The sequence below is a fragment of the Mus caroli genome, unplaced genomic scaffold (genome assembly GCF_978045245.1).
Source record: "Mus caroli unplaced genomic scaffold, Mus_caroli_1 scaffold_15, whole genome shotgun sequence".
Classification (NCBI taxonomy): Eukaryota; Metazoa; Chordata; class Mammalia; order Rodentia; family Muridae; genus Mus; species Mus caroli.
The window spans coordinates 29,558,559-29,582,025 of record NW_028227270.1 but is presented as its reverse complement, the minus strand read 5'-3'; the positions used below and the strand labels follow the sequence as shown (position 1 = coordinate 29,582,025).

Genomic DNA, 23,467 nt, shown 5'->3' with positions numbered 1-23,467 from the left:
ACATACAGTCCCCGCCCCTTCAGAGAGAGCCCTGGCAGGTGCCCTGGTGGCATGGGGGAATCGTTCCCTTTGAGAATCCAGTCCGAAGATTCTCTTCTTGCAGACTTGGTACTGGAAATCCACAAGCTTCCTCGGTAGAAGGGGATCATGTGAACTTTAGTATGATGTGGACCATACTCTAAGCCTTGCTGCAATCAAAGAAATACAAAAAATACAAAATACAGAATACAAAAAAAAAAAAAAAAAAAAAAACAACAACACTGTGGAGAAGAGACTTAAGAGACTTTAATCCAGCTTCAGCAGTTTCCTCAGATAATTTCCAGGCAATAGGACTTTAATATATGTGTGTGTGTGTGTATCTCAGAAGGGACTAAAATCAATAAGACCCAAAGATCTAGAAGTTACGATTCATAAAGTATGAAGTATTCATATAAGAAGTTGAGTGGCTGAGCAGTGGTGGCGTACGCTTTTAAACTGAGCACTTGGGAGGCAGAGGCAGGCAGATTTCTGAGTTCGAGGCCAGCCTGGCTACAAGACAGTCAGGGCTACACAGAGAAACCCTGTCTTGAAAAACCAAAAACCAAACAAAGAAGTTGAGTGCTTGCCTATCAGCCGTGAGGTCCTGGAGTCAGTGCACAGTAGCATTATGTACTTAATTAAATGAAAAATGATTGCAAATCAAATGTGCAATTCAAGAACAAAGAGATGATCTAAAAAGCTTGACAAAGAAACAGGGAGAGTGTCTATCAACATAGATACATAATTGGTCATGGTGGATGATGCCCGTAACCCCAGCATTTGGAAAGCTGAAGCAGGAGAATCACTGCAAGTTTGAGGCTGTGAAACAGGCAAGACATAAAATAGACTAAAGCCATGTAAGGAGTTTAAGAACATCCTAGGCTGCATAGATAAGACTCCATCTCAAAATAAAGAAATAAGATATATAAATGGCATGTGTGTCTGTTTGTATGTGAGCGTGTGTTGAGAATCTAACATTTGTTAATTGAACTTCCAGAGGTGGGATAGAAGCAAATGATATAGATATTTAATTAAGAGATAGCAAGGATATTTAATGTACATATGAAAAGGTGTTGGACCTCATTAGTACTCAATGAAATGCAAATTATAACCAACATGATATACTATTTCACACCCACTTAATTGGAGAACTCGCATATTGATAATACTGGAGAGGAATGAGACCTAGCATATGCAGCAGCCGTTTCTTATGTGATGCAGTGTGGCCATAGCATTTCCTTGAGGTAATCTACTAAGAGTAGGGATCCCAATGTGGAATGACTGAGCAAAGTCAAGTTCTTTTATTCATTCAACAAATCTTTGTTAGTGCGGGTATTGCAAAAATTAGCATGGCTAATCATTGCACACACACACCAACACACATATTGGTGGATGCACATATATACATATAGTTTTACCTGAGTGTGTACATATGTGTGTGCAAGTGTGCATGAAAATGTGTGCTCATGTGTGTGGAAGTGGGTCAATAGTAGTATTTTCTCAATGACTCCTTGCCTTAGGTTTTTTTTTTTGAGACAAGTCTCTTACTGAACCAGAAACTTATCAGTTCCAGATTCATCTAGACTAGCCGGATGGCAAGCCCCAGGGACTTTCCTTGTGCCGCCTCTCTAATCCTGTGGTTATAAGGTCACGCCACAGCACCTGGCTTTGACATGTGGGTTCTAGGGAATCCAACTCAGGTTCTCAAGTTTGTGCACCAAGTGCTTCACTGCCTCCCAGCCCCAGTTACCATGGATTTTTGTAGAAAGAAGGCATCTCTGAGATCAACGGTGTGATCTAGGATGGAAGACAAGTTAAGTGGGAGAAGGCATAGGAAAAGGTAGGGCTGGGTGCAACAGGCAGAAGGGTCATGTGGAAGTACCCTGACTTCAAAGACAATGTTCTTGACAGTAACTGATAAAAGGCCAATGTGCACAGCAAAGAGAGGAGGAGGCCTGGCTGGGGAGGCTGATGGTCACATGGGCTCGATGGGGAGAGAAAGCTTGTACTCACAGGAAGGATCTGAGAGTTCATGTAGGGCAAAGGGGCTGTTGCCACATTTTAAGCAAAGGACTGGAATGATCAGTAGAAGGAAGGGAAACATAAAAGAAATAGATCATCAATTAGTTATGATCTAAAAGTCTCCTTATGAAGTGGAGCTAAAGGAGCCTAGAGCCAAGCTCTGATCAACTAGAAGAAATTGCTCTTGGAATGACTCATTTCCTGTTAATAACAGCTGGGTTTACATGAACACACTGCCTGCTGAGCTCTGTTAACCTGGCATGGCCCCTTTCTCCTCCCCACAGCAGCATTGTGTTGGTGGCCCCTCAGATTTCAGACTTCTTTACTTTAGTGACTTTACTGAAGTTTAATTGACATATGATAGGTGGATCATATTTAAAGCATGCAGCCTGAGTTTGTGCATTGGCATACAGCAGTAAAACTATCATTGCCAACAAAATAATGACATGCCTCCATCAAAATGTCTACCCTTCTGTGCCCTCCCATGTCCTTCTCCACCACAAAAGGCACCAATTTAAATGGAATCATTACTTTAATAAAAATTCTGATGGATTTGTAGACCTGTCTCTTAAAGGGCCCTCCTGGTCTGTTAGCTCAACCCAAAATGCCGAAGTGATGCTTTTCAGAGGTAGGCCACTCTACAGAATAGTAACCCACTCAACGTCCTTGATGTAAGGTTTTAAGGACAATGTCATTTTTCTGAAAGTGTCAGAGTTGTGTTTGCTGCAGGGAAGGGGAAGTCCAGACAAGGTCCCGTGGCTGACCCCACTGTCTCTGTGGTCACTTCGCAGATCCCATTTGTAATGAAGAAGAAGGAACGGCCACCACCAGGGGCACCTCTGTCCAGAGCATCGAGCTTGTCCTTCCGCCCCACGCAAACCATCACGGAAACACATTTGGCGGCCAGATCATGGCATGGATGGAGACAGTCGCCACCATTTCTGCAAGGTTCTCAGCATTGGCCCTAGCATGGGGCTAGGGGCAGAGTGGAAGTGGTTTGAAGCATATTTCCTTTCTAAAATAGCACAAAACCTGTGAAATGTATATTTTGTAGCCTTTCTCGCTTTGTGCATCAACCCAGGCAATTTTTTCCATCAAGGAAAAATTTGGTTTTTGATCTGTGGATAAATTCACTGAACAGGGATGCTGAGGAACAAGTGTGACCAGTATTGGCTGCCAGTTGTCATCACTCATGCCCTACCCTGATTCACAGTGTCCTAGGACTTTCATCAGGAGGTGTCAAGATGAATGTGACACTTGATGACAACAAAAAGCATTCATTTGCTTTGGGAGGGACTTCCACTGAGCACAAGAACAATGCCAAGGAGACATCTTTATGCAATGCCCAGTTTGTTGGCCTAAACGTCTGAGGTTGTATGCAGATCCTCTCCACACATAGTTCTCTCGAGTCATTGGAGTTGTTTACTTAGAAAACAGGCTGCTTGCTTGTCTAGGGAAGCCATTCCACAAAGCAGTTGTTTCTGAGAATACTAAGGAAGATGGCCATCGCCTCTTTTCTCCCCTCCTTGTTCCCTTAGCCGCCTGTGTCATGGGCATCCCTCTCTGAAGTCCGTGGATATGTTTAAATTCCGGGGACCGTCCACAGTTGGAGACCGCCTTGTCTTCAGTGCCATAGTCAACAACACCTTTCAGAACAGGTAAAGTATGCTTGGTGTGCACACTTTCAGAGTCGAGCATAAGCTGTGTTCTCACCTCAGTTGGGGAGGGCAGGGTAGGAGCTACATCACAACACCTTCGAATTATTGTTAAACTTCACTCAGTCTGCGGCCACACAGTCTTCTGTCCTTCTTGTACTCTCTTCACACTCAGGACATTGTGATGAGTTGTTTTGCCCCATAGGGTGCTGGGACATCCAGCTGGCTCAGGATGGTTCCAAATGGTATCTGCCATCTTTGCATACTTATTAGTCCTTCCTGTCAGCATCCATCATGGGCCTGCTGTAGTGTTTTTCTTCGTTTTGATGTAAAATAAAAGGGGGCGGGGAGTATCTCTCTTTTCTACCAAACTTCAGCTCTTCATTTTTTTAAACCATAGAACTATGGTTTTGAAGGAAGAAAACATGTTTTGAGCACAATGCAACTCACCTTCCCCATTACCCCAGTGGGAGAAGAAAATGGGAACCCTCCTACAATACCATCCTAGCAGGTTTTAGCGGGTGTAGGGACTTGATGACATCAGAGGAGAATCACCAGGGGAGGCCAGGGGAGGCCAGCCATGCCCCAGTCCTCCTTGCCCACCACCCTGCATCCTTGCAGTGTGGAAGTTGGAGTGCGTGTTGAGGCCTTTGACTGTCAGGAGTGGGCCGAGGGTCGAGGCCGCCACATCAACAGCGCTTTTCTCATTTACAATGCTGTTGACGACCAGGAGAAACTCATCACCTTTCCCAGAATCCAGCCCATTTCAAAGGTCAGTTGTCACCACGTAAGCTTCAGTGATCAGACCCGTGGGCACAGAGTTTCACGCAGCTTCCCACTGCCAGCCATCTCCACAGCTTTCGAAAGAGGTTTGCTTTCTTCTATGCCTAAGTCCAGTGGGTCCTTCCCTTTCCACCCCACATCTCTCTGGTGATGGGTTGTGATGGTGAAATCCCTGAGCACCTCTCTATACAGCTGCTGTGTGGCACGTGTTTTATGTGTCCCCTCTCTGCGTCTAACTGTTGTGTGTGGGCATCCTGTTCTGGATGCTGCACCACATGTATGGGTCAGGAATCAACTTAGTGCTAATATTCACCTCTTCTAAAAACCTCCAGAGTGAAACCTGTGTGATTTTAGTAGCAGAAATTAATATAATCTCCCCTTTGAATAGGAAATGAAAAGAGCCATCAGAGTCGCCTAGGGGCTCAGATATCGCCAGGAAGTGTCACAGAGACACAGAGCCCCATTTGATCTGGGGGAAGGATACTTAAGGGTCACAGGACCAAAATGTTAGAAACTGATTGGTTTTACTGTTTCCTTAAAGGATGATTTTCGCCGTTACCAGGGAGCCATCGCACGGAGGAGAATTCGCCTAGGCAGGTAAGGGATATAGAGTATGAGGACCTCATAGGCTTTTCTCTACCTGACAAGTGACTCAACAAAGAGCCACTGCCCGGGGTCCTTGCACCCACATAATTTGAAAGGAAAGGGCCTAATGCTTCCTAAAAGTTAAAAATGGCCCAGCCTGGAAAATGGTTCTTCCTGATTCTCCCACCAAAGAGAATGTTGTTAAATGGCTGATTGCAAATCAAGAAATTATCATGGGTCACGTATGAAGCATAAGAAGAAAATTGTTCCTTAATATTTTAATTCTTTTCAGGAAATATGTTATTTCCCACAAGAAAGAAGTTCCACTCAGTGCACAGTGGGATATAAGCAAAAAGGTAACAGTTTTATGGTTTGCAATGCTTCTTGTAAACATCATCACAGAAGCAGAAGCTGACTGGTTTAATAGGTCCAGGTTGTACCTGCATGGCTTAGATGACAAGGCGAACCTCATAACCCTCCATTCTAAACCATGTTAGACAAGTCAGCAGCTACTGGTAATTCTACTGTCGGGTTTGAACTCTGGGAACAGCTCCCAAATTCTGACCCAGGACGTTATGCCATGAGCTGGCATGTGATGTTCCCCTGGTGTTTTGCCTTGATTTGCAATGAGCGATCTACTTACAAACTTGAGCTTGTATGGAGCTAGAAGGATTAGTTGGGGCTGGGGAGATGGCTCAGTGGTTAAGAGGATGGGAAGCTCTTCCAGAGGTCCCAGGTTTAATTCACACAGAGGCTCACATCCATTTGTATCTCCAGCTCCAGGAGAGCTGATGCTCTTTTCTGGCCTTCACTAGCCCTATATACATGTGGTGCCTAGACATGCATACAAGCAAAATATCCATATACCTAAAATGAGAATTAAATGTTAAAACGGGATTAGTCATTTAAACATTTTTGACAATAAAATCTAATGTGGGGTCTAAGTTCACTTGTCACACACATTGTTATATGCTGCACTGAAGGGCATCTATCTGCTTTGGTTCAGGGTACGGTCTAGGCACATACACACTTGATGCATGCATAGTTACCCTATCTGACTTTGAGACAGAAGTTAGATATTAGCAGTAGGTAGTTTACCTTATTCTCAACATTTTCACTTTGGCTCAATATATACCCCTGCTGACACTGGCCATTACTGAAGCAGAAAACGCTTGACTCCCAAACCTATATATTGAACACATAGCTTCACTGTTGTATGTGTGCATTTTAGGGATCCCTAAGTAACACCAATGTGGAAGCTCTCAAAAATCTGGCATCCAAAAGCGGTTGGGAGATTACCACCACCTTGGAGAAGGTAAGTGTCCAGGGTTTGTGCTGCTCCTGTTCACAGCAAATTAAAGTTGGCATGATGTCCATGCTTCTGAGGGCTCCTTGCTGCTGTGCTCAAGGTGCAACACTTTTTGAAAATGGACTTCGTTCTAGCCATAAACCTCTCTGCTGGGTGACATGGAACTCCACACCTGTCCCACACACTCCTCGGTCCTGGCAGGCCTGTGTTCTCACATCCTATCTCTTGCCTCTCATGCTCTCCTCCACACCTCCAGCCACCCAAACCTGAAGATCTTGGTGAGTGTCTTAATCAGTGTTTTACTGCTGTAAGCAGACACCATGACCAAGGCAACTCTTATGAGGACAACATTTAATTGGGGCTGGCTTAGGTTCAGAGATTCAGTCCAATATCATCAAGGTGGAAGCATGGCTTGCCAGACAGGCATGGTGCTACATCTTATTCCAAAGGTAAACAGGAGAAGACTGGCTCCCAGACAGCTAGGATAAGGGTCTTAAAGCCTACACCTACAGTGACACACCTACTTCAACAAGGCCACACCTCGTAATGGTGTCACGACCTGGGATAACCATATACAAACCATCCCAGTGACCTGGGCCAACCATATACAAACCATTCCAGTGAGCTTAGGACACATACTTCTCCAAAATCCTCTCTGACTTAAGGAACTTCTCTCCTCGGTAGCTCATTTTATCGTGACTTCTCTAAGACTAATTTGACGTTGAGCTGTCTTGTGATGTTTCTTCCACAATTACTGTGAGTTGATATTTAAATGTTATGTTGAAATTTAGGTTTTCCATTATCTTTTTCCCAAAAAGGTAATAAATAAGACTTGCAAGAAGGAAGCCTTCCTTGTCTTGATTCTTTTTATCTCTCTTAGCAACTTCTACAATTTTTACATATTATCAAACTGAAATAAGTGTGTATAATTTGGGGCCATAAATTTAGTATATTGGAAGACTCTTGCAAGCTAGTGCTTACAAGTACTAGACTCTAAGCTCTAGGGGACATTTTGCTCAACCTCTATTCCCAGACCATGGTAGTGCCTGATACTTGGAAGACGATCAGGATTGCCAGCTTCGGAGAAACATTTGCTGTGGACTGCTGTTTACTATTAGTGAAACACCATACAAAAAACCAGAATGCCCAGGTGTCCCACTGTCCTGGGACAGTCCAACTTTGTACCTGCTGTCCCATCTTGACTTCAGCCATGCCTCTGTGTTTCAGTGTGGATGAGTCAGACAGGCCTCTCACCTTGGAATATAAGTAAATTTTAAGGCTACTCTTTGTCAATTTTAGTCCTGGCTTTGACTTCTAAGCATTTGAGCTTCTAGAGCAGTGCTGGTCAGCAGGCTCCTTGGCTTGCAGGTGCATCACTATCTTCATTTCCACATGGTGTCCTCCCTGTGTGCATGTCTGTGTCTAGCTTCCCTTCTCTATAAAGACATCAGTTATAGTGGGTCTACTGTATTGCAATACAACCTCAGTTAGGTGAATTATATTGGCAAAGACCCTATTGCCATATAAAGTCATATTACAAGGTATAAGAGGTTAGGACTCTATCATGGGATTGTGGGCAGGAGTGTGAAACTCTAAGCAACTGTTTGGCCCAATAGCACAATCTGTCCCTACACCCTGATTCACCAAAGCAGGTAATCCCAAGGCAACTATAAGGCCAGTTCCACTGGCTTGGCTGTGCACAGAGAGCCAGGTCTGGAGATACCTGGCCTCCAAGTTCCTCTCTGGATTTACACCAATAGGTCTTCTTTAGGTTCTGTGCTGAAGGCAGCCAGGTGGAATTCTACCTGGATTTGTTTGTATTCATCAAGTGCTCACAGGCTGGGCTAGGTCTTTCTTTTTAGGCTGGAACTAAAGATATACAAGGCTTGGAAGGAATGTGTTTACATATGTGGGTAGTCACTTATTTGCTGCCTAAGCTACTGTAGTTGAGATTTCTTGTTTCTTTAGTCTAGTTGCAAGGATGATATTATGTTTAGACACAGATATATGATTCAATAGAGACCAGCTCATCACAGCTTGATTTCTTTCCAACTGCCTGATTCCTGTGGTTGGAGTCCTAACCTCATGTTTGTCTTCTCACAGCCTGTTGCCATGGTAATGATTATAACATAGAAATTTTCAACACTAACTTCAAAACACCCTGAAAGAAATGGAGAAAATGAGCAGAATAAAAATGTGTTCTTGGTGAATGAAGAGGAGAAGGAGGGGGAGGAGGAGGAGGAGGAGGAGGAGGAGGAGGAGGGAGCTCAGAGCCACAGAAATGGCATTAGTACTTTAGAATATGTCAAGTGACTACTGCTTATCTAAGAGATATTACATATTAGAATTTGGACTTGGGATTCAGAAAGCAAATAACACTAAAGAAGTATGTTCTGTGGGTTCTTCTGAGAAATTGTTTGTCCTAGAGATAGTTGGTTTGTTTCCTGGTTCCTTTAGCCCACTCGAAGCCATGCCTGATATCTTGGGAGAGTACTGCCATCCAGTCTTAGGGTAAAGGGGACATGGACTGGTGTAGCATCCTGTGCTATTCTCTGTCTTTAGTGTGTGGAGGCAGGAAATATCACAGAAAGCAAGAGAGAAAAGCTTTTGTTCTTTATTTTTCATTAACAACAACAGCAAAACATGATGCAAATTAACTAGCCCATGTATTATTTGGATGTCACAGAACTAGCATCCAAGATTGAAGTGAGATTGTTGTTGACCACATAGATGCCTTACCTGGTACAGGCAAGGATGTATGACTGCCCATTCATGTGTGTGCATAAATGTGTGTGTGTGTGTGTGTGTTTGTGTTGTGTCTTTAAAGTAAACAATATTTTTTTTCTCTTCTAATTTTTCTTCCTATCTTTTAGATAAAAATATATACCCTGGAGGAGCAAGATGCCATATCTGTTAAGGTTGAAAAGCTTGTGGGCAGTCCAGCCCACATAGCTTATCATCTCTTGTCTGACCTCACAAAGCGACCTTTATGGGACCCCCATTACATGTAAGAACAAATTTAAATGTCTTTTCTTCATCAAGCCTGACATTGTGGGAACGATAACTTCAATTGTAGTTCTCCACTGCTTGGTGCACGGTGTATTGTTTCAGAAATGTAGAGAAGTTTTAGAGCTTGTCCTGCCTAAGCTGCTTCATGAGACGTAAAAGAAAAACAATTATTACACTCCTCTGTTTCTCATCTGTATTGAGTTAGCATTGGTAGTCCACATCTGTTGTGATATCACGGACAACCTCAAAGCTGATTTTGTTCCTGTTTCTGAGATCCAGCTCAGCCAGGCTCTGTAGCACACACGCTTTTGCTTCACTCCCCGGCCTCATGGCTTCTGAGGAGATATTCAAAATCTTCCCAGAACCCTCTTCCTGCCAAGTCATGAGTCTCAGTGAGCCGCTGCTGAGCTAGCATGAGTCCTGGAGGAAGATGATGCTTGCTGCTCCCCTGTGTGATCAGCCATGCCCTGCTCCCATTCCCCTGCATCTGCATATGGAAACACTTTAGATGAAGGGTGAGGTGTGTGTGTGTGTGTGTGTGTGAGTTGCGTCAGCATCAAGCATGAACAGATTCCTTTTACGTGGTTCTTTAAATCATATAGCACATATATGTATAGCACATATATATATAGCACATATATGGATAGCACATATCAACATACCATTTGCATTACAGAAGTGACATAGAGATGACTTAGAGCATACTGAAGGATATGCATACATTATAATAAAAGTACTGTGTCACTGTATGAAAGGGACTTGAGCACCAAAGGTCTTGGTGTTGCCACAAGTCCTAGGGATGACTACGGAGCTCTGAGCCTTGTATGCTATATTTTGCAGTGACAGACTACACTCAGGCCTAGCCTCCTAGGATACAGAGCACTGCAGCATCTCAAAGACAAGATACCTTGCCTTTCAACAACTTCTTTCATACTCCTCTCTCACAATTCTGTTTTCTTGGCATTCCATCTAAATGAAATATGAATAAATGGAGAAGCCAGTTAATTCACTTAAACTCAGCTAACTTGTCTTGTCTATTGACTTACCACTCAGGTCTGCAGGAGGTGTTTGCACTTAACTCTCACAATGACCCCCTAGACAGTACTATCTACATCATACAGATGAGATAATAATATGACTTGTCTGACATAGTATGGCCAGTACACAGTGCCCGAGACTCAAAAGCAAGTGGTTTAGTTGCTGTTCTTCCCCGCACACTCTTTCCTCTGGGCTTGGGCATCCCCTGCTTTACAGCCCGTTTGTCCTCAACAGGTTTTACTATTCCTAGAAAAAAATAGTTTTGTGAAAAGATTATTACCTTCCTCTGGAGTTTTGAGGGAAATGGACCTTGGAGTCAGGTAGCTGGTACCTTTATCACATGCAAAATTACTTCTTCTGAACAAACAGCTTGTTCCAAAGTCAGCCTTCAAGCAAAGTTTGTGTGTGTCTGTGTGTGTGTGCGTGAGAGCATGCATGGGTCAGCACAACAGGTGAATACTGATGTCAAGAAGGAGGTCATGCCAATAACTAAACAGAGTGTATTCTAGCAGGTAGAAAGCATGTGTTTGAATACTGTCCTGTTCACACAGATCTTGTGAAGTTATAGACCAGGTGAGCGAGGACGATCAGATATATTACATCACTTGCTCGGTGGTAAATGGAGACAAACCCAAGGACTTTGTGGTGCTTGTGTCACGAAGAAAGCCCCTCAAAGACGAGTGAGTATATTTGGCTCATGTGACATCTCTGCTCTGTCTGTTGTAGACTGGAAACAAAAGGATGTGAAGACAAGAAAGCCATCATGGATGGCGTTCTAATCTTCAATCACATTTCATCCATTTGGTTTTAAATATATGAATCTTTAGTGCCCATTTTGATATGCATTCATGTATTGTGATCTGGGTGGAAAGGACCCATGGACATTCTAAAGCAGCTTTCTTCTGCTCAGATATTAAATTCAATATCTGAAAAACCTTCAAGACCTACCCCTTGTTATCAATAAAGTCAGCAAGAGGAATGGTGACTACTTGTTGACTGAGAAGTCACAAAGGCCTTGATGTATTAGCTATCTAAGCTGGTCCATTGTGTGCTGGGGCCATGATCCAGAATTTGAATATGGCCTTCTCATGTACGCCGGACCACACAGAGCATGGGATCCAAAGAGTGGCACCCCAGAAAATCTCCAACACACATATGAACTAATGTACATAGGTGCTCACTATAGCATTTTCTATTATGTCAAAGGATAGGGCAAATAAATTGATGTCGATCTTATAAATGATGATAAATTCACAACCCAGACCAGTGTGTGACCTCTAACAAGGATAACGAAGTCATTGGAGCACAAATATAAAAATGTCTCAAAATGTTTATCATTAGGTGGGAAAATCAAGTTGTGGGCTATATTTGCAAAGTGATTATGTTTGTATAACAAATCTATATGTGTGTATTTGGTAATGCTACTTCTATCCATTAATAAAATATAGAGAGCTGCATAGCAAAAGTTAAGTAAGAACAGTCATCCACAAGGCAGGGAATAGGATTGGAGCTAGAGCAGACCAAAGGGATGCTTTTATTTCTGAGTCTCTTGTATCAGTTTATTGTTTGAATGTTGCTTTTCTTTTTAATTAAAAAATGACAGGAAACTGACATCACAACCTGTTAGGGCACAGAACAACTTGAGCAACTCCAGCCCTGTGATGCTCTAGGTTTATAGAGAAGGGGTTTTGATGTGGAACACTCATCCAGACAAGTCTGGTTTTCTGACCTTACTCCTGCAGAGACAATAGGATTGTCCCAAGAATTGAGGATGTAGCCAACACTGGATAACTTGTCTAGCATGCAGAAGGCCCTGAATTTAATCCTCAGAACCAGGAAACTAGATTAATAAATGTCAGTTACTGTAGAACTGCCCTGTCTAACAACCACTCCTACAGAGTTAGAATGTGTGCTCTTACCTTCCAGCAACACCTACACTGTGGCACTAAGGTCAGTTGTGCTGCCGTTTGTCCCGCCATCTCCACAGTACATCAGAAGCGAGGTCATTTGTGCTGGGTTTCTCATCCAGGCTGTCGACAGCAATTCGTGCACCGTATGTTTGATGAAATATTTGTGTCTTAATTCATTCTCATGGCTATGGAAAGATCTCTTCATTTCCCCCAGATCTCCTATTCATCACAGTCTTATAATGTGTGTCCTCTCTAAAGGACCTTAACTCCTTCCTCTTAACTCCTTCCAGATTCACTCACCAACATTTTCAGTATCTTACTTGAAAGTTCTCCAAGTCAATAAAAACTCAACATACTGTATTTTCTCTTTGATGCAGGTAGCTTACCTGAACCAGATGTCAGACAGCATCCTCCCTTACTTTGCTGGCAATATTGGTGGCTGGTCAAAATCCATTGAGGAAGCTGCAGCCTCTTGTATAAAATTCATAGAGAATGCCACTCCTGATGGACTTAAAAGTGTGTTATAAATGGTCAACTCTCAACTACCTGTAATTTAATTCCAAATGTGTCCTTAGCCTTTTTATGTGGCAAGCTTTGGGGCCATACAATGATTTAATATCAGCCTAAGCAAAATGCCGTTATGACGAGATAAAAAAAAAACAAAGTGTATTCTGGTGATTTGGAGCCAAACTACAAGATCTCTAAAGCTCTACTGTACCAACACTTGGAAATTTCCTGGATACAATATCACATGATCTATAAAATGGCACAAAATTAGTCAACACTATCACAGATGGTTCCGGATTACAGAAGCTCGATGTGTATTCTGCAATGATGAGTTTATAAACCATGAAATGGTGGGCTAAAACCTGATGAGTGTTTAATATTAGTCCATGGGCAGCAGACACCTTTGTCAGGAGTCTCTGAGAAGATATATTCCATGTTTTAGAACTTTAAATTAGGAAGCATTAAAACATAATGGAATTCAATCAGTTTTTAAAATAGGAATGACTTCACTTCTGTCATTTTACATATATTCCAGGTAGGTGGCCAATTTAGTATCTATTTCTATACACGCACATGCCAAGCACCTGTAAAGTGTGATATTAGAGAGAATATTAACTGAGCTCCTCGTCTTCATATCTCTTCCATTAGTACTTTATCTCCTAGACGTCAACATTTATCATTCTACACCATGATGTACACCAAGCAGAATGTGTCAGGTTAGCCTCCTTCAAAGGATGACTTTTACAAATGGAAGAGGATCTCCATCAGGGTTGAGAGCAGGAGACAGGTTTGGGCTAATCTCACCAGATCTCTGCCTCTGTTCCCCTGCTGCTCCCACATGCCCACTCAAATAGTCTGAGGCTGGTTACAGTTTTTAATCTTACTTATCTGTCTCAAGGTTCTCCTGTATGTGAACTTTAGACCACGTTCTAATTTTATAAATTACTATTTATATATTATAAGAGTAATGCATAGCATAGAACATTCTAGAACTAAAAAAAACAACGTCAGGAAATATTTTAATTCTAAAAGGTAAAAGATTTAGTAATAAGGGGCTTATAAGACGCTGTAACTTAGTGTTATCATTTCAGACTTCTGAAATGAAGAGGCTTTTAAATGCTATTTGCGTAGGCTTGGTCTTTGAATTCAGGTTTTGAAATGTTTTCCTGAACAGAAACAGAAATACTTGAGTAACTTTAGCCAGCTTACGTGAGACATAGAGACAGTATGGACTCCAGTTTGCAGGATCTACCTTACCCAGGATGGGTATAAACTCTCAGAACATTGTCACTTGTCCTAGGTTTGTTTCCATACTGCCTACTTTGGATGAAGTCTAGTTGATAAATTAGAGATTCGCAATAACCTCTAATAAAATTGAGCCATCATAACAATGCACTTATGCTAAGTTGGGGATATGAGCTCCCTCTCAAAATGTCTTAGTATGCTGGGCTTACCTTTCTCCCTTCTTCCTGAGGGGAGTAGAGTTGGCACCGCGCCTACAGGTACTGATGAGCTAAGCTGAGAGGAATCTTGTACACTGTGAGGCAGCATTAGCTATGGTTGGCCTTCTATCTTGAACAGGAGCACTGCAGTTGTGTGACAGGGATATTAAATGACAAACAGACAGGCAGGGAAAACATGGATCCGTTGGATGTGAGGATGATCATTCATTCTCCAGGCAGGACTAATTTCAACACACCACACAAAGTGCTGCAGGAAAACACTTATAACTTACTTAGTTCTAGAATTTTCCATTGGCTATCCCCAGACAGTGGCTGGTGGAGTGACAGGCACACTGGGTTGGCTAGATGACATGGACATCGTTACCCTCACAAATGCCTTAAAACTAAATGAGTTTATAAAAGCAGTTCTTCAGCCCCCTTTCAAGTACTGCTGGTTGCACAAGGTTGGTGTCAGCTGGTCTGGGCACAGGACATGCCCATCTTCACGGTCTGTTCAGTTTGTCCCAGTCCTAGAGAACAGGCAGGTCCTGCCGCTTTCCCAGTTTCACACAACCTCAAACAACTCCTTCTAACCTTCCTAAGAGATTTCACTTCCATGCCTCTGAGCAGAGGTGTGGAGCCCGGCTACCTGGCTGTTTCAGGATCATTCAGCACATCCTAAATTGAAATGTTCCTTTTTAGGAACCCTTGTCTTTATCAGAACATGTTACAGGAAGAGACAGCAACACGCTACGGTCTTTGGCTGTTTCAAAACTAAACCTAGTGTCCAAAACAATGTTACAGTGCATTCACTGTGAAGTGCAATAGCTCTTGGCTTTGCGTTGTCCTAAAGGCCTTTTTATGACATTTAATTTATTTGGTTTTTATGTGATCATATGATTGGGGGAGATCAGAGAACAACTTGTGGAAGCCAGTTCTCTCCTCCTACCACGTGGATCTCAGGGGTTGACCAGATGTCACCAAGTTTGGCTGTGAGCCCCTTTATCTTACAGTGAGCTATCCTTGTGGGCCATGCCTTCCCATTCATTCCACTGCAATCTTTTCTGCTAGGCATATTTTTTTTTAAAAAAGATTTATTTATTTATTTATTATATGTAACTACACTGTAGCTGTCTTCAAACACCACAGAAGAGGGCATCAGATCTCATTACAGATGGTTGTGAGCCATCATGTGGTTGCTGAGATTTGAACTCAGGACCTTCGGAAGAGCAATCAGTGCTCTTAACCACTGAACCATCTCTCCAGCCCCTCTGCTAGGCACTTCTATGCTCTGCAGCTTCTGCAAGCAGTTGGAATGTACTTATACATAAATGAATAAATGATATGCAATGTTAGAAGACCTGCTATTTGGGCAAGTAAAGATGGGCACTTGGAGGATTGATTTATGGTGACTAGAGACACTTGAGCACACACCAAAGACACACACACACACACACACACACACACACAGAGAGAGAGAGAGAGAGAGAGACAGACAGACAGACAGACAGACAGACAGACAGACAGAGAGACAGGCAGAGGCAGAGACAGACAGTGACAGAGAGAGATGAGACAGAGACCATAGCCACCAAAGGATCAGTCCTAGACAACTCCCAAGGGCAATGCTTCTGGCTCATTCTAGGAAAAGCAGAGAACCAAGTGAGACTGAAAGACTACATTTCCCTCCAGTGCCCAGGCTTTAAGCAAATGTGGATATTGGAAAGTAGGCAGTTGACTGGCTCAGCAGATGTCAGCCTACTGGGGAATGGGGACAGAAAGGTTGTACTTGGGATGAGGAAGCATTTCACAAGGCCCCACTAAAGGGCTATTGGTGGGTGATTTCTCCTAGGGAAGGGAGACTCACTCTTTTTATAGGGGGGTTGCTATGACAGGTTGCTCATAATCCATACCCCACACCCATGCACATGGACAGCATTAATTGGACTTAGTGTGTTATTTAAATTAAAAAAAAAAGACATGAAGCCTACAGTGGAGTGTTTGGAACATTCAGGAGGAACTGGATGGGGGAGACAGGGTGTGGATATATTCATATTTTGTTGTATAATATATAAAATTCTCAAAGAATAAAATAAAAACGGGGTATTAAAGATCAAAAAAGGAAGTCACTTAAATGCAGATTTCATTAGAAGCGAGCTCTGCTTTACATAATTAGAGAAGCACTGTATAAAGTCACTAATCGTCATAATTGCTCACACAGAAATATTAACAGTTGACCAAGCCCCACGTCCATTTTTTTCATTCATGATTACACATCAAGTTTATGCTCCTAAGCCCCTGTCCTGTCTTCATTCCTTTTACTAAAGCCCACAACTGGGTTGGTTAAAAAAAGAGAGGGGATTGTGGTAGGTTTTCCCTTTTGAGTGTTGTGGTATTTTTACAGCGTTAAAGGTGTTTTCCAGTGATTCTAACAAGACTGAAAGGTTTTGGGTTTAAAAAGCAGCCTCATTTCTCTTTAGTCTGCCTGGCTTTCTTCATGCAACTGAGCTGCTCTCTACAGCACCTTTCCTTTCACCTCGGTCATAGAAAGAGATCTTGAGGAAAAATGTGAAAATTGATCAGAACGTGAGCACCCTGGGGCCAGCCGCCAGTGGGAAATAACTGATTTTAAGAAAATTAAAATAAGCTAGAATATGTTTTTAATACAGCCCACATTATTCAGTGCCTAGTTCCAGGCTGCTCACGGTGGAAGTGAGGTGTCAGGAGAGTCCTGCCATGGTTGGAACTCTGTAGGTGATAGTGAGACGGAGGTGTAGGTGTGCCTGACCAAAGGACTGCCTGCCCTTTGAGGAAAAAAAAAATATATATATATATATATAATGCTTACTTAGAATCTCAGGGCTTACCAACCGAAGAGTGCACCTGGAAAGACCCATGGCTCCAGCCACTTATGTAGCAGAGGATGGCTTTATTGGACATCAATGGAAGGAGAGGCCCTTGGTCCTGTGCAGGCTCAATGCCCCAGTGAAGGGAATGTCAGGACAGGGAAGCAGGAGTGGGTGGGTTGGTGAGCAGGGGGGAAATGAGGAAAGGCGATAACATTTGAAATGTAAATAAAGAAAATATCTAATTTAAAAAAAAGAATCTCAGGGCTTTTACAATTCCTGGTCCTAACTTGGCTCCCTTCTCACAAGTCAGAGAATTCTTAGATTAAAAACTACTTTCTCATTTTGTACCTGTGAGGATGAAGTACATATAAAACCACACATTGGCACTGAGGCCATCTTTCAGTTTGGGTTTTGTGGCCTTTTAAGAAATGTGGTCAGGATGTAAAATAAGTAAATAAGTAAATAGATAAATAAATAAAATAAACATTTAAAAATAGGATGAATACCGACACTGTTCTCTTCTTTCCACACCTGGCTTAGACTCTGTGGCAGATCCTTGTATTCCCTTCCTGAGAACTTCTGTATCTAAAACCCAACCATGGTAGGACTTTCGCAATTGTTCACCTCCATTGTGAGCAGCTGGAAATTGTAGACTCGTCTCAGTTCAGACATCCAGGGCCCTGATGACCCTCTTGGCATGTTTCCTAATACACACCGACTCGAGAGTGTCTGCTTCCTGCAGATCCAGATCATGGACTTTAGAAACTACCCCCCTCCCCAGAAGGTGTAAGCAAGGATCCTGTAAGCAGGCCCCCTCCTGCCTCTGCTTCCTTCTGATCATCAGCGTTTGAATCTCTCCACATCAGTCCAGAACAATTTCTCTTTACCTTTCCCAGCCTCCCCACTTCTCTCCACTCTCTTACTCCCCAACTACAGTCTCAAAAGCCTCCTCTCCAACCTTTCCCACTCCATCGGACCTTGTAATATTAGGGGACAGCAGGGCTCTGTCCTTGGTTTCCTCTTCTGTCTCTAACCACCACCAGTCCACCTGTCTCTGGGTTTTCAATGTTCACCAGGAACTCCCACTACTGCGTCTTCTCTTGATTTGTCCTGACCTTAACAGCTAATTACATACTTGAGCTTTTAGCAAGACACTGTCCTCTCAAAGTCAGTGTCCTTAGAACACAGAAGTCTGCTGCCTGGCCAAGCTAAATCTACCTGCCCCACCCCAGCAAATCTAATCACTTCTATGTTAAACAATATTAGGATCTGAACACTTTAAATAAATGTAACTGCTGAAGAGATGGCTCAGTGGTTAAGAGCACTGACTGCTCTTCCAGAGGTCCTGAGTTCAATTCCCAGCAACCACCTGGTGGCTCACAACTCTCTCTCTCTCTCTGTCTCTGTCTCTGTTTCTCTCTCCCCTCCCCCTCCATCTCCCTCTCTCCCTCTCCCCCACCTCTCTCTGCCATCCCTGCCTCCTTGGACTGAATAAGCTTTCTTATCACCTGCCTCTAGGCTTAACCATGTAATTCCTCCACAGAATGTTAGCAGACACAATTCAGCCAAAGGCTTCAAGGGTGTTTTGCAAGTGGCCTTGTTCTTTGGGACCTTTGCCACTATCCTGAGACACACATATCAGGCTCCTCTAACTTGAGATCTGCGGAACTTGCCCAGCCAAGACCTCTGACTCACAGACAGTTGCATTAAACAAAGACACTGATGGATACAGCTCAGGGACATGACTCCTATTAGCTCTCTGGTCTTCTTCAACTAGTTTATCCCTCACACTTTCCAGCCACATCATAGAGGGGTAGAACAGATGATTATCTGCCCAGATATAGTGCTTAAAGCTGGTTAACAAGGTCTCATGCCATTTACTTGGGAGATTAAATAGGGCAATAAACACCCTGCATTATGTTCACAGACCTCTTGGCTGTTCATTTGCCATCGGCTTGCTCCTACCTCATAGGTGAAATGATTTCTTGTCACCCATTGGGAAAACCCAGGCTTCTCTCTGGTCTTTGTATCAAGGTCATGAAAGATGTACCTTCTCTCACCCCTAAGAATGCCCAACCCACTTCTAGGTTTTCTGATTCCCGTTTCCCACTGTCTAACTTACACACTTTTAGCCATTTTTTTCTGTCACCATCAATTAAAATGTAAGCTTTACAAAAGCCAAGATTTCTGCTTTGTTCATTGCTATAACCCCAGTATTTGTATACATACCAAGTTTTCAATAAATTGTCTATGAATTAAAATAACCCTCCCCCGGCCAACTTCCTCACTGTACCGTTAAGGTCTAAAAGTTTGAAGTATATTTGCATCCTTTCTCTTCACAAGAAAAATATATAGAGGAATTTTATCACACATTCATTGAAATACTTTCCAAGTTTATACTCTGATGTGGTTTGAATGAGAAATGTATCTCTAGGCTCATGTTTAAATACTTAGTGCACAGCTAAGGGAGGGCCTTGGCATGAGGCAGAACTGGAGGAAGTGGCTCGCTGGGGGTGGACCTGAAGGTTCCTTAGCCCAGCCCCACTTCTTATGCTTTCTGCTTCCTGTACAGTCTGCCTCACACTCCACCACCATGCCTTGCTGCCAGGATGGACTATCATCTCCTCTCAGATGGAGAGCCTGATAAACCCTCTTCCAGAGACAGCAGCATCTAGTCAGGTTCAGCACACTGACAATGGCAGCTACACACATCCTTTAGGGTAAAACACAGACATTCTGTTGTCTATGTTATTCCTTGGCTTTAAGTTATTCAGTCTGTGCAGTTGCATAGCAGTATTGTTTCTCTTATGAATTTTGATTCCATATATGTATGTATTGTGTGTGTGAGTGTGTGCGTGTGCATGCACATGTGTGCCTTATGGTGCAAATGTGGAAGTAGAAGGAAACTTTAAAGCAGTTGGTTCTCCCCTTCCACCATATGGTCCTCATGCCAGCTCCCAGGATGGGCTTTCATCTCTCTTTCTGCATCTTAGACTTGGTTCCTCATAAAATCTCACTTCTACTCAAAGAGCAATAGTGAAGTTTGCTTTCGGTGATGTGTTCCATTTCATTTGATCTTCTTTACATATATTTTCAATGGGCATAAAGTTCTAAACTGCAAAGAATTTTTTTTTCCCACATCACAGATGTCACATGCTGTCTCTGGGCTTTTATCTATAATACTTTTAAATATTCTCCTTATTCTTTTTTCCTCTTATTGAAAATAAATTTTTTCTTATATAATATATTGATTAGTTTCCCTTCCCTTTATACTCCTCCCAGTTTCTCCTGATCTCCCCCATCAAGATCCACCCCCTTTCTATTTTTCATTATAAAGCAAACAGGTCTCTAAGGAATTGTAATATGATATGATATGATATGATATGATATGGTATGACATGATAGAACAAAAACTAACATTGGAATAGGATGAAACAAGAAAACAAAAAGAAGAGACCCCAAGAGAAGGCACAAGAAACAAATAGCCAGAAAGCCACTTATCCACACACTCAGGAATCCCACAAAACCACGACACTGAAAGTCATAATACATATATGACTTTATTATATGCATATAACATATTGTTCAAGCATGAGGACCTGAGCTTAGATCTGTACTCTACAATAAAATTCAGGCATGGCCGTGAAGTCTGTAACCCCAGTGATGCGGGTGGAGGATTGGCAGAATCAGGCAGATCTCTAGGCTAGGTGGCCAGCCAGGCTACCCAAAACAGTAAGTTCCAGCTGCAGTGAGAAATTCTGTGTGTGTGTGTGAAGACACACACACACACACAATGGAAAAGGTAGGAAAGCAGAGAGGAGGGCATCTGATAGTGATCTCTGTACTCCACATGAGCATACACAGGTGGATGCATTGTGCACACATACACAGAGATAAACAGTAAGTAAGAAAATAAATAATAAATAAATAAAGATGTTCAAGAATAATGTAAGATATCCACGTGCAAAAGGATGGGCTAGACATTGTCTCAGTTAGGGTTTTACTTTTGTGAACAGATACCATGACCAAGGCAACTCTTACAAGGACAACATTTAATTATGGCTTGCTTACAGGTTCTGAGTTCCAGTCCATTATCATCAAGATGGGAACATGACTGCATCCAGGCAGGCATGGTGCAGGAGGACCTAAGAATTCTACATCTTCATCTGAAGACTGCCAGAATACTGGCTTCCAGATGACGCTCTTAAAGCTCATGCCCACAGTGACACACCTACTCCAACAAGGCCACACCTCCAAATAGTGCCACTCCCTGGGCCAAGCATAGATAAACCATCACAGACATTTATTAGAAATTACATTCAAGAAAAGGAACACAGTTGAATTATACACTTAAGTGTAAACCATGAAAACACAAAACATCAAAAACAAATCTCACGACCTCTAGTAAATGGTTCATCTGACATAAAATGAAAAGCATACGCATCAATAGAAAAACAAATAACAAACTGGACTTGACCAAACTTCTGTGCCCCAAAGGATATCCTCAAAGGTGGAAAAAGACAGCTCACAGATGAGAGAAAACATGCTCAAATCTTCCATCTGATCAGGCACTTCCATGAAAAATACAAACCTCCTAGGCGTGGATGGTACTTGTGTTATCTGTTTAACAGGCACTAGTCCACAGATGTCACACGAATTGCTAGTCAGCACATAATAGGGTGCTCAGTCTAGACCCGGCTAAGAGGAACACGGAACCACAACCATGTCCTACTTTACACCACAGGCTTGCCTAGAAGGAACCTTTAAACAGTTTCAACCTCACACATCATCTCTCTGGTCCTAACATACGGCAACCTTGTTCTCTCTCCATGGGCTGTGGACTGCCTTCCCTCTTCTGAGATGCTTTTCTGCATATATTTATGGTGTTTGTTTTTCCTTGTCATTCAGACTTCAGGAAAAGTCTTCCCAAAAGCTTCCTCTGGACTATTCCATGTGAAGCAGCTCCTAGCAACAGCATCACCTATTTATTACCTTCACCTCACTCCATCGTTTAATTCAACCCCTGGGCAGATGTGAATGGTTCTTTTATGTTGACACCTTTGGGAATCCAGAAATTACTAAACACATGAGTCCTGCTCTCCTATAGCCTCTAAGCTAGAGTAAGGGGTTCAAAGGAAGTACTTGGAAGGCTTTAAATTAATGGAGGAAAGATGGACCAATGGAAGGAAAAGCATCAGGAGGAGGAAGGGGCCGTTTCTTAGTGTCTGCTTGCAGACCCTGCCGAGCCAGCTAGAGCTGAATGCAAGAGGGCATGGCTAGGAAACAGAGGTGGGCTTGTCAAGAGAAGCCTGAGAATCAAGGCTTGGAGCATAACTGTGGCAAACAAAAAGGAACGAGAAAGGCGCTGAGTGAGTGGTTACTGCAGGTGGACTTGAGTTTGATGTGTCAGTGGAGCAGCCAATCAGAACTGTCCGAGGAAACTGGGGATGTTCAAGCGGCATGTACTCAGGAGCCTGTCACAGAAAGGTGCAAGATGCGCTTAGAAGAGAAAATCAGGTGAACAAAGGTCTAAGAGACAAAATACTAGCCAAGTTTTATGGTGTTCAACAAAACATGTTTCTTTGTTTTTTTTTTTTTTTAAGATTCACTGTTTTATATATATGAGTGCTCTATTGACATGTATGCCTGCATGCACAGAAGAGGCCATCAGATTCCAGTATATATTGTTGTGAGATGCCATGTGTTTGCTGGGAATTGAAGTCAGGACCTCTGGAAGAGCAGTCAGTGCTCCTAACCACTGAGCCTTCTCCCCAGCCCCACACATCCTGATGATGTAATAGAACATTCCTTTCTGACACCTTCCCAAGCCACCTTCCCTCTTCAGGCCTGTTTGCTGTGATACACATGGCCTTGTTTGTTCATGGTCATAATCCTGGCGCCTGAGAACAAGCAGAGCTTGCATGCTGGGTGGACAAAGTATATGCCAAGCGTCTCCAGCATTCCCAGGTGAAGAGCTAGCCCATCACTCAGGTGTCCTACCACCGCTGCCTCCAGGACCATCCTGTAGCATCTATTCAAACGCTGCCCTCAACATCTATCCTTTCACTCTTTTTTGGAAGGCAAACAGGCCAGCAGCATTGCTGCAGTGAGGACTGTTTGGAGAGCACACTTCCAGTTGTTCCCTCGAGGATGCAGGCATCTGCGCTCTGGCGACATCCACCACGGCGTCTCCATGTTAAGTGGCACTCGTTTCCTTAAGCTCCGGGATGCTGAGCAATGTTTTGTCATCATGTTCTTCCCTCACCAACAATAAAAGAACAGCTCCTATTAAGACTACAACTGTTAAGCTGTGCAGACATGAAAACAGAGGCCGTGTTTCTTT

General features: G+C 42.9%; 1 protein-coding gene and 1 long non-coding RNA gene across 4 annotated transcripts in view; both read left to right on the top strand.

The window, feature by feature from the left end:
• Acot12 (acyl-CoA thioesterase 12) overlaps positions 1-16,569 on the top strand; it is a 41,632-nt gene extending 25,063 nt beyond the window's left edge. For 2 of the 3 annotated variants that reach the window (XM_021179871.3, XM_029468242.2), the window contains 10 exons: positions 2,832-2,988; positions 3,579-3,698; positions 4,317-4,467; positions 5,020-5,075; positions 5,356-5,419; positions 6,295-6,378; positions 9,246-9,379; positions 10,971-11,099; positions 12,346-12,472; positions 12,707-16,569. In XM_021179871.3, the coding sequence (XP_021035530.1) occupies positions 2,832-2,988; positions 3,579-3,698; positions 4,317-4,467; positions 5,020-5,075; positions 5,356-5,419; positions 6,295-6,378; positions 9,246-9,379; positions 10,971-11,099; positions 12,346-12,472; positions 12,707-12,856 (1,172 nt within the window). In that variant the 3' untranslated portion in view covers positions 12,857-16,569. The remainder of the gene's footprint in view (positions 1-2,831; positions 2,989-3,578; positions 3,699-4,316; positions 4,468-5,019; positions 5,076-5,355; positions 5,420-6,294; positions 6,379-9,245; positions 9,380-10,970; positions 11,100-12,345; positions 12,473-12,706) is intronic. The other variant, XM_029468243.2, reaches the window with a different exon arrangement.
• Positions 16,570-20,770: 4,201 nt separating this feature from the next.
• On the top strand, positions 20,771-23,449 carry LOC147000874 (uncharacterized). The gene is made up of 2 exons (XR_015045383.1): positions 20,771-22,641; positions 22,728-23,449. It is a non-coding gene; the product is annotated as an uncharacterized LOC147000874 (long non-coding RNA).
• The last annotated feature ends 18 nt before the right edge of the window (positions 23,450-23,467 follow it).